The sequence below is a fragment of the Panthera pardus genome, unplaced genomic scaffold (genome assembly GCF_024362965.1).
Source record: "Panthera pardus isolate Hobbes unplaced genomic scaffold, ASM2436296v1 HiC_scaffold_7, whole genome shotgun sequence".
NCBI classification, from domain to species: Eukaryota; Metazoa; Chordata; class Mammalia; order Carnivora; family Felidae; genus Panthera; species Panthera pardus.
The window spans coordinates 17,445,499-17,460,403 of NW_026527002.1; the positions used below are offsets into that span (position 1 = coordinate 17,445,499).

The 14,905-nt window shown below is 39.3% G+C and overlaps 1 protein-coding gene across 4 annotated transcripts in view; it reads right to left on the reverse strand.

Annotated features, from left to right (window-relative positions):
- Nucleotides 1–14,905, reverse strand: part of ARFGEF1 (ADP ribosylation factor guanine nucleotide exchange factor 1) — a 149,216-nt gene that overhangs the window by 9,043 nt on the left and 125,268 nt on the right. For all 4 annotated transcript variants that reach the window (XM_019453203.2, XM_053896614.1, XM_019453205.2 and 1 more), the window contains 5 exons: nt 14,647–14,776; nt 13,193–13,328; nt 12,973–13,111; nt 10,974–11,046; nt 2,543–2,675 (listed from right to left, as the gene is read on the reverse strand). In XM_019453203.2, coding sequence (XP_019308748.2) covers nt 2,543–2,675; nt 10,974–11,046; nt 12,973–13,111; nt 13,193–13,328; nt 14,647–14,776 — 611 coding nt within the window. The remainder of the gene's footprint in view (nt 1–2,542; nt 2,676–10,973; nt 11,047–12,972; nt 13,112–13,192; nt 13,329–14,646; nt 14,777–14,905) is intronic.

The window sequence follows — 14,905 nt, forward strand, 5'->3', positions numbered from 1 at the left end:
TCCAGGATCTGTAGTCCTGGGAGGAGTCCAGATCTCCTGGCCCAGGATCTGTAGTCCTGGGAGGCTACCGATCTTAACTTTAGACTCACTAGCAATGACCAGCAGCATGTTTGGACAGATTTTATAACGAGGGCTGACACTGCCAGGGTTATAGTAGGTGACCATTTCACTGGTTCACCAAAGCTAAACAAGATTCACTATGTGGGACAGCAGGCGCTGAGCTGAGACTAGATGGGGTGGTGGTGGTGTTTTCTTAACGTGTACAGAAAGAACGTGTACAGGAAGAACGAGATAGCTGCCCCTCGGACAGGGCAAAATACTCAGGTGTGTGCTGTGATTCTTTCCCCTGAGCAGGAGACAGCAGACGGTCTCTCTTCCACTAAGTTGAAAGGGCTCATGGGGACATGGTGGCCATTTGTTCTTCCTCTAGCTCCACCTATTCTGAATCAACAATTCCATGGCAAACTTTTCCTAAAGAACTTAAAGGAGATAGAGGGCAGGACATCTGATAGTAGGAAACAAGCCTGGGCCCTCGGCTCTGGGTATGGGGAGCAGCACGCAGCTCCAGTTAAAGGTGTTTCCCTAGATTAGCCACGTGAAAACTTTCTAATGTGTGATGACCACATCCTTACTTTGCAAGGCTAAAGTATATTTAAATTCAGTCTTGGGGCTGAGAGAGAGAAGAGCCACTCACTATTCTGTCCTTATGGCATGTTCCAGTGCAAAGTTGTCGTGGATTCCTGCACGAGATATGCTGTTCTCCAGAGAACAGGAATAAAAAATGAAAATCAGCCACTCACCACTACCCATCTCCCTCTCCCCTTTAAGAAGTTAGCAAAACACCGTGACTGAAGCCAGAAGCTCTGTCTTCTCTCAAGAACAAGTATAAGAACCTAGGATTCATAAAAAAAATTCCCTGAAAAAAAAAATTAACTCAAAATGGATCAACAACCTAAATGTAAGGGCTAAAAGTACAAAACTCTTAAAACATTGGGGAAAACCTTCATGACCTTAGTTCTGGCAAGTGATTCTTAGCCATGACACCAAAAGCATGAGCAACAAAAAACAGGTAAATTGGACTTCATCCGAGTTAAAAACTTTGTGCATCAGATGTTATTAAAGAAATGATAAGAACTATACAACATGAGAAAATAAATATCTGCAAATCATATATGTGATACAGGTATAGTATCCAGAGTGTGTAACAAACTTACAATTCAACTACAACAAGACAACCCAATTTAAAAAAGAGCAAAGGACATAAATATTTCTCCACAGAAAACAAACAAATGGCAATAAGCACATGAAAAGATGCTTAACACCACTAATCATCAGGGAAATGCACATCAAATCTACGATGGGGTACCACTTCACACCCACTAGGATGGTCATTTAAAAAAAAAGAAGTGATGGTGAGGATGTGGATACATTGGAATTGCTAGTTGGAATGCCACTGTGGAACATGTTTTAGTGGTTCCCTACAAAGTTAAACATAGAACTATCCTATAATATGACTCCAAAATTCCACTCCTGTGTGTACAGCCAACATAATTAAAAACAGGTACTCAAGTTATACTGTACACAGATATTCACAACAGCATGATGATAACCAAAAGATAGAACAAACCCAAACGGCCATCAGCAAATGACTGGATAAACAAAATGTGATACATATCCAAACAAATGACAACTGGTCATAAAGAAGTATCAGTCACTGACCAATTTCACAGTGTGGGTGGACCTTAAAAACATTATGCTAAATAAAGGCCAGACATAAAAGGTCATATACTGCATGATTCCGTTTATATGAAATATAGCAAATCTATAGACCAAGAAAGCAGATTAGTGGTTGCTAGGGGAAGGGGAGAGTAAGAAGGAATAGCATTAATGGGTGGGGAGTTTTCTTTTAGGGTGATAGAAACATTTTGGAACTAGACAGAGGTGGTGATTGCACAACACTGTGAATGTACTGAACTGTTCACTTTAAAATGATTACTTTTCTTATGTGAATTTCACCTCATTTTATAGAAGCAACTATAGCTGTCTTGTTTTCCTCTAGGAACGGGGTAGTTTTTCCTTGGTATTATAATTTCCTTATATAAACAAAGCTGGATCAATTTTTCAAAAAATAGAAAGGGTTGCCCTTCTTTGTGACAAGTACTAAGAAGGTGAGCACAAGACATCGTGTGGGGCAGTCGAGTGGAAAGAAGGTCGGCTTCTCAGGAAGCTGGGTGCCCCTGCTCGGAAGGCACTATAGAGAAAGGCCCATCAGGCCCTACTTTTGCAGAAAGAATATGAGGCTGACATGCAGAAGAGAACAGGGAGAAGAGAGTCAGGTGCTCAACACAAACATTAAGCACTTGTGGAAAAAGCTGGTACTGCAGGTGTTAGCGAAATGTCCAACTTGGAGCAAATGCAGTAACAAAGTGACCACACAACCAATTACAGTATATATTTGTTAATAACAAAAGTAAGAGCAAACATTTCATCCCTTTCCTACATAAAACAAAACACACTATTTTTATTAGGAGAAATAACTCACTTGCTGTATGTTTAATTTTGCTGACTTCTTCGTTCACAGTAGAGACAGAAGCCAATGGTGCTTGCTGTCTATTATCTGCAGATCTTGGTTGAATAGAATCATGAATATCTACAGATTTCTGTGATATTGTATCCTAATAAAATAAAAAATTCCTTGTAAGTACAACAAATCTTAAGGATGAAAACAGTTTCTAGTATGCTGTTTTTGAAAACAATTACATGGGTCACTATGAAAAGGACGTTCTACACAGTGATTACAGACAAAATGGGGAAATTATTTAAAGTTACCTATGCACAGATAAGAGCTGATAGCCTTTAAGAGAAAAAGCTTCCTTTCTGACCCTCGATGGTCTCAGGTCTGGTACCACCCAAAAGCAACAGATAAAAATGCTAAGCTTCATTGTATGGAAAAACCAATCAGGGATATCCAGGACTCTTCATGCAGTCTAAACAGAACATGTATGTGGCAGAGGTGGGATAGGTTTCTGCAAGCTCTGTGTAGGTGGAGCTCAGGAAAGTTTTGTAGGGGTGAGTTTAAGGAAAGATGTTCTGTCATCCAAGGAAATGGCGACCAGAAAGATCAGTGAGAAGGTGACTAGGAGTGTGGTGTCATGAGAGAAGCTCAACATTCAAGTCAACACCAGACTTTGGCTCCAGGATTAGGTATAACCTTGGAAAAGCAATGAACACTTCTGAGCTAGGGTTTTCTGATCTGAAAATGGAGAGGACCTTTCCTAGTAGGTTATTAGGATAATAAATGCAAAGCACTGGCACAGTTATCAGACAATATATGATAGCTGTCAATACTATTCTGGCTTTATTTTGTTACAGCAATACAGCATACCAGAAAGAAGCCAGAATGTGTTTTCCAGAGGAACTGAGAATTCTGACTCAACAGTTTTAGCTGGAAGCGAACTCACCTGGGTTTCTGAAAGGAAGACAGGGGCCTGTGTTCCCAAGGAACAGTGCTAATCAAAATGGTATTTTAACTTAGACTTAAAATATCAGTTTATGATTTTTCATTTGCTGTTCTGTATAAAATGGGGATAATGTACCAAATCGGGTTCAAAAAATTTCTAAAAGGATCACATGTAAAAATATTTTTTAAACAGTGACGTGCTACACAAATCTAAAGCCATATTATTATTGTTATAACTGTTCTTAATTATCTTTGTATTTTTCATAAGCATTTAACAAACAAGACGCCTTTAATAATAATTACATAGATCCAGAAGACTCATTGGGTAATTTCTTTGACCATGACGGCCTATAATACACTTTTAAGTAAAAAGTTAAATGGAAGTGGGGCGATTGGGTGGCTCAGTCAGTTAAGCATCCAACTTCAGCTCAGGTCATGATCTCACAGATTGTGGGATCGAGCCCTACGGCTCCACGTTGAGAGTGTGCAGCCTGCTTGGGATTCCTGCTCTCCCTCTCTCTCTGCCCCTCCCAAGTTTGTACTCTCTCTTTCTCAAAATAAATAAACATTAAAAGAAAAACTTAAATGGAAGAATGCATATAGCAACACTTCTTAATTTATAAATCCTTTAAGGGAATGTTTATTTAAAATTAACTATTAAAAGCAAATGTCTCAGGGCGCCTGGGTGGCTCAGTTGGTTAAGCGTCCAACTTTGGCTCAGGTCGTGATCTCGCAGTCCGTGGGTTCGAGCCCCGCGTCGGGCTCTGTGCTGACAGCTCAGAGCCTGGAGCCTGTTTCAGATTCTGTGTTTCCCTCTCTCTGACCCTCCCCCATTCATGCTCTGTCTTCCCTCTGTCTCAAAAATAAATAAAGGTTAAAAAAAATTTAAAAAAAATTAAAAAATATATAAGCAAATGTCTCTTTTTAACTTGTATGTTTTTTCTTGAGAGAGAGAGTGAGAGTGAGTGAGCGTGTGCACACGGGGAAGAGGGACAGAGGGAGAAAGAATCTTTGCAGGCTCCATGCTGAGCAAGAACCGGGATGCAGGGCATGATCCCACAACCCTGGGATCCTGGCCTGAGCCAAAACTAAGAGTCAGACACTCAACTAACTGAGCCACCCAGGTGCCCCAGTTTGTACATTTTAGTAAGTATATTTTAAGGGGGAGATTAATAAGTTAATAGAATAAAAAAATGTATTATCTTACTGAATATAAGTGAAAGTACTGGTTTTTGAATTTTTTGGGTCACTGGCTCTTTTGAACATTCTCATGATCCCTAAAAAGCTTCTCCCCAGAAAACCAAATGTACACAAAAACTAGGTCACAGTATTAGGAATTTAAAACTTCTCCTTTGTATCAGAGGAATTTTTTTTTTTAAGTTTATTTATTTTTGAGACAGAGAGAGACAGAGCATGAACGGGGGAGGGTCACAGAGAGAGGGAGACACAGAATCGGAAGCAGGCTCCAGGCTCTGAGCCATCAGCCCAGAGCCCGACGCGGGGCTCGAACTCACAGACTGCGAGATCGTGACCTGAGCCGAAGTTGGACGCTCAACCGACTGAGCCACCCAGGTGCCCCTCAGAGGAATCTTTTAATGTTAGGCATACTGCATTCTCAGTTTTTCTGATCAACCAATTAAAGACGATTTTTTGGTAATTCTGCATTTTTTAGAACAGCTGTGAACCAGACGTATGCCCACACCTCTCCTTTTAAAAAGGACTCTTTAATGGAAAAGGAGGAACTCTGATGAAAGAAATCTTTATGTATCGAAGTGGAGACATCTCTTAGATATTCCAGACGTGTTAGTCTCCAAATAAAATTTCATTTTTTGAGAAAACTATATGTAAATTTATATACTGTATATATAAATGTATAGAAAAAAGCTGGAAGGATATACACCACAATATTAAACCCTGGAGTTGCAGTGGAAGGGTACAGTATAAAAAGGGCCTTGCATTTTTTTTTTACCCTATTTTCTTCTGTAATTTTTTTTTTAACAATAACTGGGTATTTTTCTATTTTTAATATTGAAAAAATAGTCCTTCACCAAATCAGTGCTGGATATGCACCTGTGCTGGACTGTCACACGCTCACAGTGCTTGCAAGTTTGCTGAACCGAAGAAGACTGACTGTTGCTCTGGGGAAAAGGTGGAAGATGGCCCTAAATTCTTGAAATCTGGTGGTGCTGCCATCGTTCATATGGTTCCTGGCAAGACTATGCGTGTCGAGAGCATACTCTGGGAGAGGAGACAGACAGCTGCTGTGGGTCACCATCAAAGCAGTGGACAAGAAGGCAGCTGGAGCTGGCAATGGGACCAAGTCTGCCCAGAAAGCTCAGCAGGCTACATGAGCGTTATCCCCAATAACGCCACCCCTATCTTTTTTTTTTTTTTTTTAATGTTTATTTTTGAGATACAGAGAGAGACAGAGCGTGAACAGGGGAGGGGCAGAGAGAGAGGGAGACACAGAATCCTAAGCAGGCCCCAGGCTCTCAGCTGTCAGCACAGAGCTCAACGTGGGGCTTGAACCCACGAACTGTAAGATTATGACCTGAGCCGAAGTCAATGCTCAACCAACTGAGCCACCCAGGTGCCCCAATGCCACCCCAGTCTTATTCAGTGGTGGAAGAACGTCTCAGAAATGTTTGTGTCAATTGGCCTTTTAAGTTTAACAGTAAAAGACTGGTTAATGGTAACAATGCATCGTAAAACCTTCAGAATGTTTTGTGGACCATTTGTTGTGTGTGTGTGTGTGTGTGTGTGTGAGTGAGTGGCAGTTTTAAGTTATTAGTTTTAAAATCACTACTTTTTAATGGAACAATCAGCTTGGCCAAAAATATGTCACAGAATTTTGAGACCCATTAAAAACAAGTTTAATGAGAAAAACAAAAATAAATACAAAGTAGTCCTTCAGTGCACAGCAAGATATACTCAGCTGAGAATGGCATTAGAAAATACCATAATTTCTTGGCAAACTATAAGTCGTAGAGAGAAGAGAAAGAAAAGGAAAGCAGGGTGCAAGAAGCAGATCTCAGAAGGGGTGGCAGCAGCAGCTCTGGAAGGAGCCACAGAGAGGGTGAGACGGTCCTGAGGGGCTCCGCTGGCTCGCCCCAGGGAGCCCTGCAGCAGCCCAGGCACTGAGCACTCACCTGGCACATGCCGCTCCAACGGCTTTCTGTGCAGTGAATGCCCTGACCTAATTCTCATCACAAGACCACTCTAACACAAGGTCAGGTAACTTGCTGAGGCCACAGAGCCAGTCACTGCACAGTCAGGATTTTATTTTGGGGCTGACTCTAAAGCCCACACTGCAAATTACTATACTATACAGCAGAGGCAGAAAAACCAAAAGGACACAAAGCAAGCAAGGAGTGGGCCAATTTTAAGAAAAACAGGAAACAGAGTAAGCTCATTCTGGGCTTAAAACAGGACTTCGTAAGTGGAGTGTGTGATGAACAGACCAGTCCTGCAGATCAGGATCATGGAGCAGCGTGCCCCCAAGGTTCCAGATGTGACAGCTCTCTCGAGACAAACTCACAGTAGTACTTTACTATGAGATCTAAGTTTTAGTCATTGACTATTAGTTGAGAAATTTAAAAGTTGTGGGGGACAAATCAACCAATGGACACTAATATGCTCCTGCTGGCGTCCTGGGTTTAAAACTGAATAAGCCCGTGGGCGCCTGGTTGGTTCAGCTGGTTGAGCAGCCAACTTTGGCTCAGGTCATGATCTCCTGGTTCACGAGTTCAAGCCCTGTGTTGGGCTCTATGCTGACAGCTCAGAACCTGGAGCCTGCTTCAGATTCTGCCCCTCCCCCATCTGTGCTCTATTTCTCAAAAATAAATACAAAAACATTTAAAAAAAAACCCAAAACACCTGAATAAGGCCAGATTAGAGAATAGCACTGTTTCAATGGTAATTTCCTGATTTTGTTAACTGCACTGTGGTTATGTAAGATTTTTTTTTCTTCTTCCAAAGGAAAAACAGAGTAAGGAACTTAGGGATAAAGGACATCTTATTTTCAAAGAACTCAGAAGTCTTGGGGGCGGGGCTGATGAGTGAGAGAAAAAGGAAGGAGGCAGGGAGGGAGGGAGGGAGGGAGGAAATGATAAAGCAAATACAGTGAAATGATAACATCTGGAGAAACTTGGGTGTCATGTTAGTTTTATGTGTCAACTGTCTAGTGTCTAGTATCCAGTGATTAATACAAGTGTTGCTGTAAAGGTACTGTGTGAATGTGGTGAACATCTACAGCCAGTTGACTTAAGTAACGGAGATGATCCTCAATGTGGCAGAGCCTCACGTGATCAGCTGAAAGGCCGTCAGGTTTCCCTGAAGCAGCAGCTCCTGCCCAGGGCTTTCCAGTCTGCCCTACAGATTTCAAATTATTGGCCCTAATAATTGCATAGCCAATCCTGTGAAATTTAAATAAAAAAAATATAGATATGTATGTGCATATATCATACACGAACAAATATATATGTACAGACAGAAACAGAGATATTTCCTGCTGGTTCCACTTCACTGGTACAACACTGATGGATACAGATTTTGGTACCATGAAGTGGGGGTGGAAGTGATTTTGGAACTGGGTAATGGTAGAAGCTAGAAGAGTTTTGAGGCTTATGACAGAAAAAGCCTACATTGCCTCAAAGAGACTGTTAGTAGCAATATGGACATTAAATGCAATTCTGGTGAGGATGGAGAACGAGGTAAAATGCATGTCAGAGAAATCTTCTGTCATCCTAAAGAATACATATAATGGTCATGAATAGAATGCTGACAGAGATATGAATGTTAAAAGTTCTTCTAATAAGATCTCAGAAGGAAATTGGGACTATGTTACTGGATAATGGAAGAAAGGCAACAGTAAAATCTTAGTGTGTGAGCATAACTCCACCCGGAAACATGCTTATAATCCAAAGCACTCGGGGCGCCTGGGTGGCTCAGTCGGTTAAGCGGCCGACTTCGGCTCAGGCCATGATCTTGCGGTCCGTGAGTTCTAGCCCCGCGTCGGGCTCTGTGCTGACAGCTCAGAGCCTGGAGCCTGTTTCAGATTCTGTGTCTCCCTCTCTCTGACCCTCCCCTGTTCATGCTCTGTCTCTCCCTGTCTCAAAAATAAATAAATGTTAAAAAAAAAAATTAAAACAACAACAACAACAACAACAACAACAACAACAAAGCACTCGTGTATCAAAGGTGAGTTTCAAGAACCACTGGCTCAGTTGTGATCATGTGATATATGGTAGCATGTACTACTCATTTATCAAGTTAAAATTTATTAGAAATGTCTGCCTGTCTTGTGGACAGTCACAGAACAAGTTACTTGCAATCCAAGGTTTTCTGCATGTGTTATAAACTGGCAGAAAACTTAGCTAAATTGTGTTGTACTACTGGGTGGAAAGTAGAACTTGTAAGTGATGAACTTGCATATTTAGCTGAGGATATTTTCAAGCAAAAGGTTGAAGATACGGCCTGGTTTCTCCTTGGTGTTTACAGAAAAATGAGAGGATACACAGATACATTGAGGAAGAAATTACTAACTAAAAAGGAACTAGCACTTGATAATTTGATAGGATCTTGGCCTATCCAGACCGCAAAGGATGCTAAAAGTGGAAAACTCATTGTTATGAAAGCATTTCTTTGGATAGCAAGACAACTTTTTGTTGAAAGACATTAGGTATGTGGATTCAATGGATCCAATCAAACATCTCAGCAGAAGCCAAGGAGAGAGAGGAAGTTATCTACAAAGGATCCATGAATAAACCTCTTGACACACTCAAGAGACCCATAGGGATTTTAAGAATGATTTACTGGTAGAAACACAGCCAGCCTAGACTGAGAAGGACAGACTTGGGACAAAATGAAGGAAGGTTATCAGCCTTCTGGGATTCTACAGGCAGGAAGTGGGCTGATGGAGCTGCACGGCTGCAAACATGTGCTAACCTGTAAGAAGTAATCATTTAGAGAGCAGACCTGCAGGATCATAGGGAGGAGCCATGGGCCCAGAGGGCAGAGCATCAAGACACAGAGAATTATCCTCAGGCCTTGAAACTTAATGGAATTTACCCTGTTGGGTTTTCAACTTGTTTATTAGGGCCAGCTACCCTTTTATTCCTGCCGATTTCTCCCTTTTGGGATGACAATGTTTATCCTATGCTTGTCCCACCACCTGTAATTTGTTTACAGGTCCACAGATGGGGAGGGATGATGCCCCAGAAGAGACCACATACCTAATCTAGATGGCTGTGATGATGAGATTTGGGACTTTTGATATGATGTTTAGAACAGATTTTGGACTTACTGATGCCATAATGAGTTGAAACTTTGGGGAATATTGGAAGGGGGTGAACATACTTGGCCTGAAAGATGAACATTAGTTTCTGGGTGCCAGAGGGCAAACTGCAATAGGTTGAACAAACAGTGGCTCTAAAAAGGTACATCTAAGTTGTTACCTCTGGTACTTATGAAGGTTACTTAGAAACAGGGTCTTTAAAGACGGAATTAAGTTAAAGAGTTTGACATGAGACGGCTTATATCTTATCTTACAGACATAAGAAGGCTAGTGTCCTTACAAGAGAAAAACGCAGACAGGATACATACAGATTTGACATCATACAGCCATCTGAAGATGGGGGCAGAGACTGGAGTGATGTGTGTACAAGTCAATGCATGCTAAGGGTTGACAACAGCCACCAGAAGCTGGAAAAGGCAAAGGATTCTCCCTTAAAGCCTCTGGAGGGAACGTGGCCTTACTGATGCCTTAATTTGGGGCCTTTGGCCTCCTGAACTGTGAGACAACAAATTTCTGTTGCTTTAAGCCACCAAGGTTGTGGTAATTTCTTGTGGCAGACCTAGGAAACAAATATATTGGGTGAATCATATATTAGAATTCTTTGTACTGTTTTTATAATATTTCTTTTAGGTCACACTGTATCCAAATTAAAAGCTTAAAATAAATACCCAATAATGTCTTTAACTTGGCATGGAAATCCTTTTACATAACCTCATACCTGCCTCTTAAAACTCTGGACATTATATTACTCTATGTCTCAGACCACCTGTATTATAAAATAATTTAAAATACCTCCTTCATGGCACTTACAGAAATAAATTTTAGCCACCTGGGAAATTCACCACCATGAAATTTAACCTAAGAATTCTCTGCACAGTACATTTATGCCATCTTTTTATTTTTATTTTTTTTAATTAAAAGAAAAAGTTTTTTTAGTATTTATTTTAGAGAGAGAGCATACGAGAGAGGGAGGACCAGAGAGAGAGGGAGACAAAGAATCCAAAGCAGGCTCTAGGCTCTGAGCTGTCAGCATAGAGCCCAACGCAGGGCTCGAACCCACAAACTGTGAGATCATGACCTGAGCCAAAGTCAATGCTTAACTGACTGAGTCACCCACGTGCCCCTATGCTATACCTGGACTCATATAAAAGAATTTGGCCCATCAGAAAATTACTTCTCAAAAACAATTTTAAATATGCCTTATTTATGAAAACTTACCAGCTGCTTTTCACTCACAGGAGACAGAGGTGGGGGAGCAGTTTCTCCAGAAGAGGGACGCCAGGTCAAGAGCCTTTAAAATACCAAAATCACACCAGTCATTGAAAGTGTGAAACAGGACACATCAAACATGTTTTCAAACAGGCAGAAAAAAGTCACAAAAATATGCCAAAAACAATATAATCCTTCTTTGATTACTGCTAAAAACAATTTACTAAAAAAAAAAATCTAGTGAAAAGTTTAAAATATGTACCTCCAGGAAACAATTAACTAGCATAATTAAAAGGGTACTCTGGTCATCATTTAAAAAAAACAAACCCAAAAACTACTTCTGAAAAGTTTCAAAAACTTTATAGTAAGTATTAATGCCATTATATATTCTCTATAAACTGAGACTGAGAAAAGTTTGAGACTTTTAAGAAATTTAAGAGTTTAAGAACTCTTTAGATTCTATTCTTTTAAAGTTTATTTATTTGAAAGACAGAGAGCAAGCACGTGCATACTCGAGAGCAAGTGGGGGAGGGGCACAGAGAGAGAAAGAGAATCCCCAGCAGGCTCCATGTTGTCAGCACAGAGGCTGGCGCAGTACTCAAACTCATGAATTGTGAGATCATGACCTGAGCCAAGAACAAGAGTTGGACCCTTAACTGACTGCGCCACTCAGGCGCCCTGATTCTATTTTTTTTTTTTTAATGTATAACAATAAGTGAAATAAAATTTGGCCCCAAAGGGGAAATGACTTGCCACCCCTGGATTGGGTACTTGGAATAGAAAGATGATTAAGGCCCAAGTTCTTGCTTGTGAGAAGCAGGAGCTCCTGGGAATTGGGTAGATAGGGGCTAGAGACATCATTTCAGTTCCGTATAGAAAGAACTCTGGCACAGTTTCTATGAAGAAATGCTTATTAGATGATCTTTAAGATCACGTACCTTAACTTGAATGTGTAGTTTAATAAACTAAAACAGAAGCAGTTCTTAAAAACAAAAAAAGGAAGTTCAGCCTGACTGGTTTTTGTGAAGACTTCAAAGGGAAAATGGCTAGGCAAGAATTCATACCATCTTTTGACATAAGGGCTACAGATAAACTGACAAAAATGGGTCATCGGTCAGGTAGGTTGCTCCAACAAAATGTGTACCAAAAAAATAAGAAAATCTGACCAACAGTTGTCCTTTCAGTGTATGACCACCTACAGACTGCTTTCCTAGAGGTGTGTCCCTTTTGTTTAACTTCTGATGTCCTATTTATTAGGATACTTAGAAGGGGATCATGTCAGCGCAAATATACTTAACTCATGTCAAGAAAAAGTTTATGATGTTTAAAAATGTGAATCATAGTTTTCATGTAAGTTTTATACACATACACATACATATACGTGTGCCTACTTAATAAGATGTTTTAAGTACGCTTTATATCATCTTATTCAGCAGATTTAAAAGTAGTAGATTTGTGCAGGTCAGAGAGCCCCAAAAGCTGAGCTGGTAAGTAAATTCAATTATGTTGTACAAATAATCCAGGTGCTATTTATTAGTCATTTAGTGACACTATGTCTTAGTCTCTCCGCTGATAAAAACTCCTTCACTACAATTCCAAACTAATCCATCAGAAGATGACAATTAACTGTAAAACATATTTGCAAATTAATTTTCCTTAGATTATTAAATCTACAGTAACTGAAATATATGTTGAGTTTTTCACCCCCCAATCCAAAACCACTGCTTGCTTTAATCTGGATAATTAAAACCTTGTACAAGTAGAATCACTTCAATGTGACCAATAACCACATGACCAATCAGACTCAAGGGTCTGGTTTATAAATAATCTAATTCAAGTATTTGTATTTGTTATGGCTTATAGGACTCTGATTTGCAATAAATGCAAATTCATGGAACACTGAGGTATTTTTAAAAGGATTTCTGTTGTAAGAAATCACTAGTTACTATCAAACTTTTTAGGTCGATCGTTCAATATACAAATATAAAGTTGTAAAAAATCTTCTTACGCATGTGGGATTGTGGTTTTGAAGATATCCAGTGTGCAGTTACAAGTTTTATCCCAGATTTCTAGGGTAAACTTCTCACCATTCAGAATAACAACATTCTCTAAGCAGTTTGTACCAGATCGTGCTAACTGCTCATTGTCTAGAAAAGAAAAGAGCAATTCATTTATGTATTGCCAGGGCCATATTTAACACTTTGTGTCACTATTTGCTATAGACCTACCTTGCTGCACACACCAGTAGAGCTGGGCAAAAATATCATCCAAAAGTACATCACTGAGTACTTCTAAATACTGGGTGAACACATCACAAATTGCATAAAGTGCATGATTACAAGTTGTAGTCATCCATTCAGCTTTCTAGGGGGAAAAGTTGTTAAAAGAAGGTCAGACCATTCATCAACCACCAGAATTCAAGAAAAAAATTTTGCATATTTAAAAGCTAAGTCTGTTCACGTTCCTTTCAGAGCACTCACTTCCCTCTAGAATATTCCATTCACTTCAACTCAGTACAAGATCTATTTTTCTCCACTGTTCCATAACCATCTATATATAAAATACTTTAAATATTTTTTGCATTATTTTTGATTATAAAAAATTACCACTGAATCGTCTTGCTATTAACATTATGACTTCTCAAAACAATATGCATGAATAACAACAGCTGGCCTTGCTCTAGAATATGACAGAATATAAAAGAGAAATAAACAAGAAGAAAATGATAAGAATTTATCCAAATGGGTTTAGCATAAATTTAAAATAAAACTTTTGTGAAGTATGGTTCTTGAAAATACCGTAAATGGTGAATAAGGCCATGCAAAGTAAAGAATTTATTTTTCTCAAGTATATAAAGACTAATCTGGACTGTTATTTTCATATACAGTTTTGTGACAGTGCATATACATCTGTCTACTTAATAAGACTTTTTAAGTAAGAGTCTACCTGTAGATTTAAAAAACACAGATCTAAAGTAAAACTTTGTACAGGCCAGAGAGTCCCCAAAGTTTGCATTTAATATAGCTGTATGAGACAAAATAAGAAAACTTGAGGCTCTCTCTTCCCTACATTTACTGAAATGCATACTATAATTGGTTTGTAGTAAAATACATTGAAATAAAATAAGACATCACTATGTATTCTTTATTCACTTCAGAATAAGAGGTCACTATGAATACTAAAAGAAAACTACTGGTATTTGTAGTTGTGGCAATATTCAAATGAAAAAAAGAAACCAGGGGCATCTGGGTGGCTCAGTTGGTTAAACGTCCGACTTCAGCTCAGGTCATGAACTCGCGTTTTGTGAGTTTGAGGCCCTTGTCGGGCTATATGCTGACAGCCCAGAGCCTGGAGCCTGCTTTGGATTCTGTGTGTCCCTCTCTCTCTCTGCCCCCCGACCCCTGCTCGTACTCTGTCTCTCTCTCAGAAATAAGATTTTTTTTTAAAAATGTTTTTTAAAAGAAAAAAGAAACCAGAAGTCACTGAAAACAACCAATTCATTAACTCAGTTCTATCCCCAAATACTGTTCTTTATTTATAAAGACATACCTTTTATTATAATGAAAAATTCTCTAGTTTTTTTCTTTTCCATGTCCTTAATTTGAAATAGTAAACTGTATTAGGAAAAGTATTAAGAACCTTTTAACTTGACTGTGTTAAATAAAATTTCATTTTCTCTTACCTCTGTCTGCTGTTCTGGTAATTTCATGTTGTCAAAGATTCTGAAAACAATTCTAAATAAATCCTGCCACCAGTGTTTTTCGTAAGTGTGGCCATAAGTTTTCATTATTTCGAACATTACTGTTAAACCCCTAAAATGATAAAACACAAGTAGAAAAACTGGAATACAAAAAAGCATGCTGCATCAGAATCCCCTCTTAAAATAGTTTTCAGAGTTCATAAAGCTAGTGAAAAAGTTTAGAAATAGTTTTAAACTAACA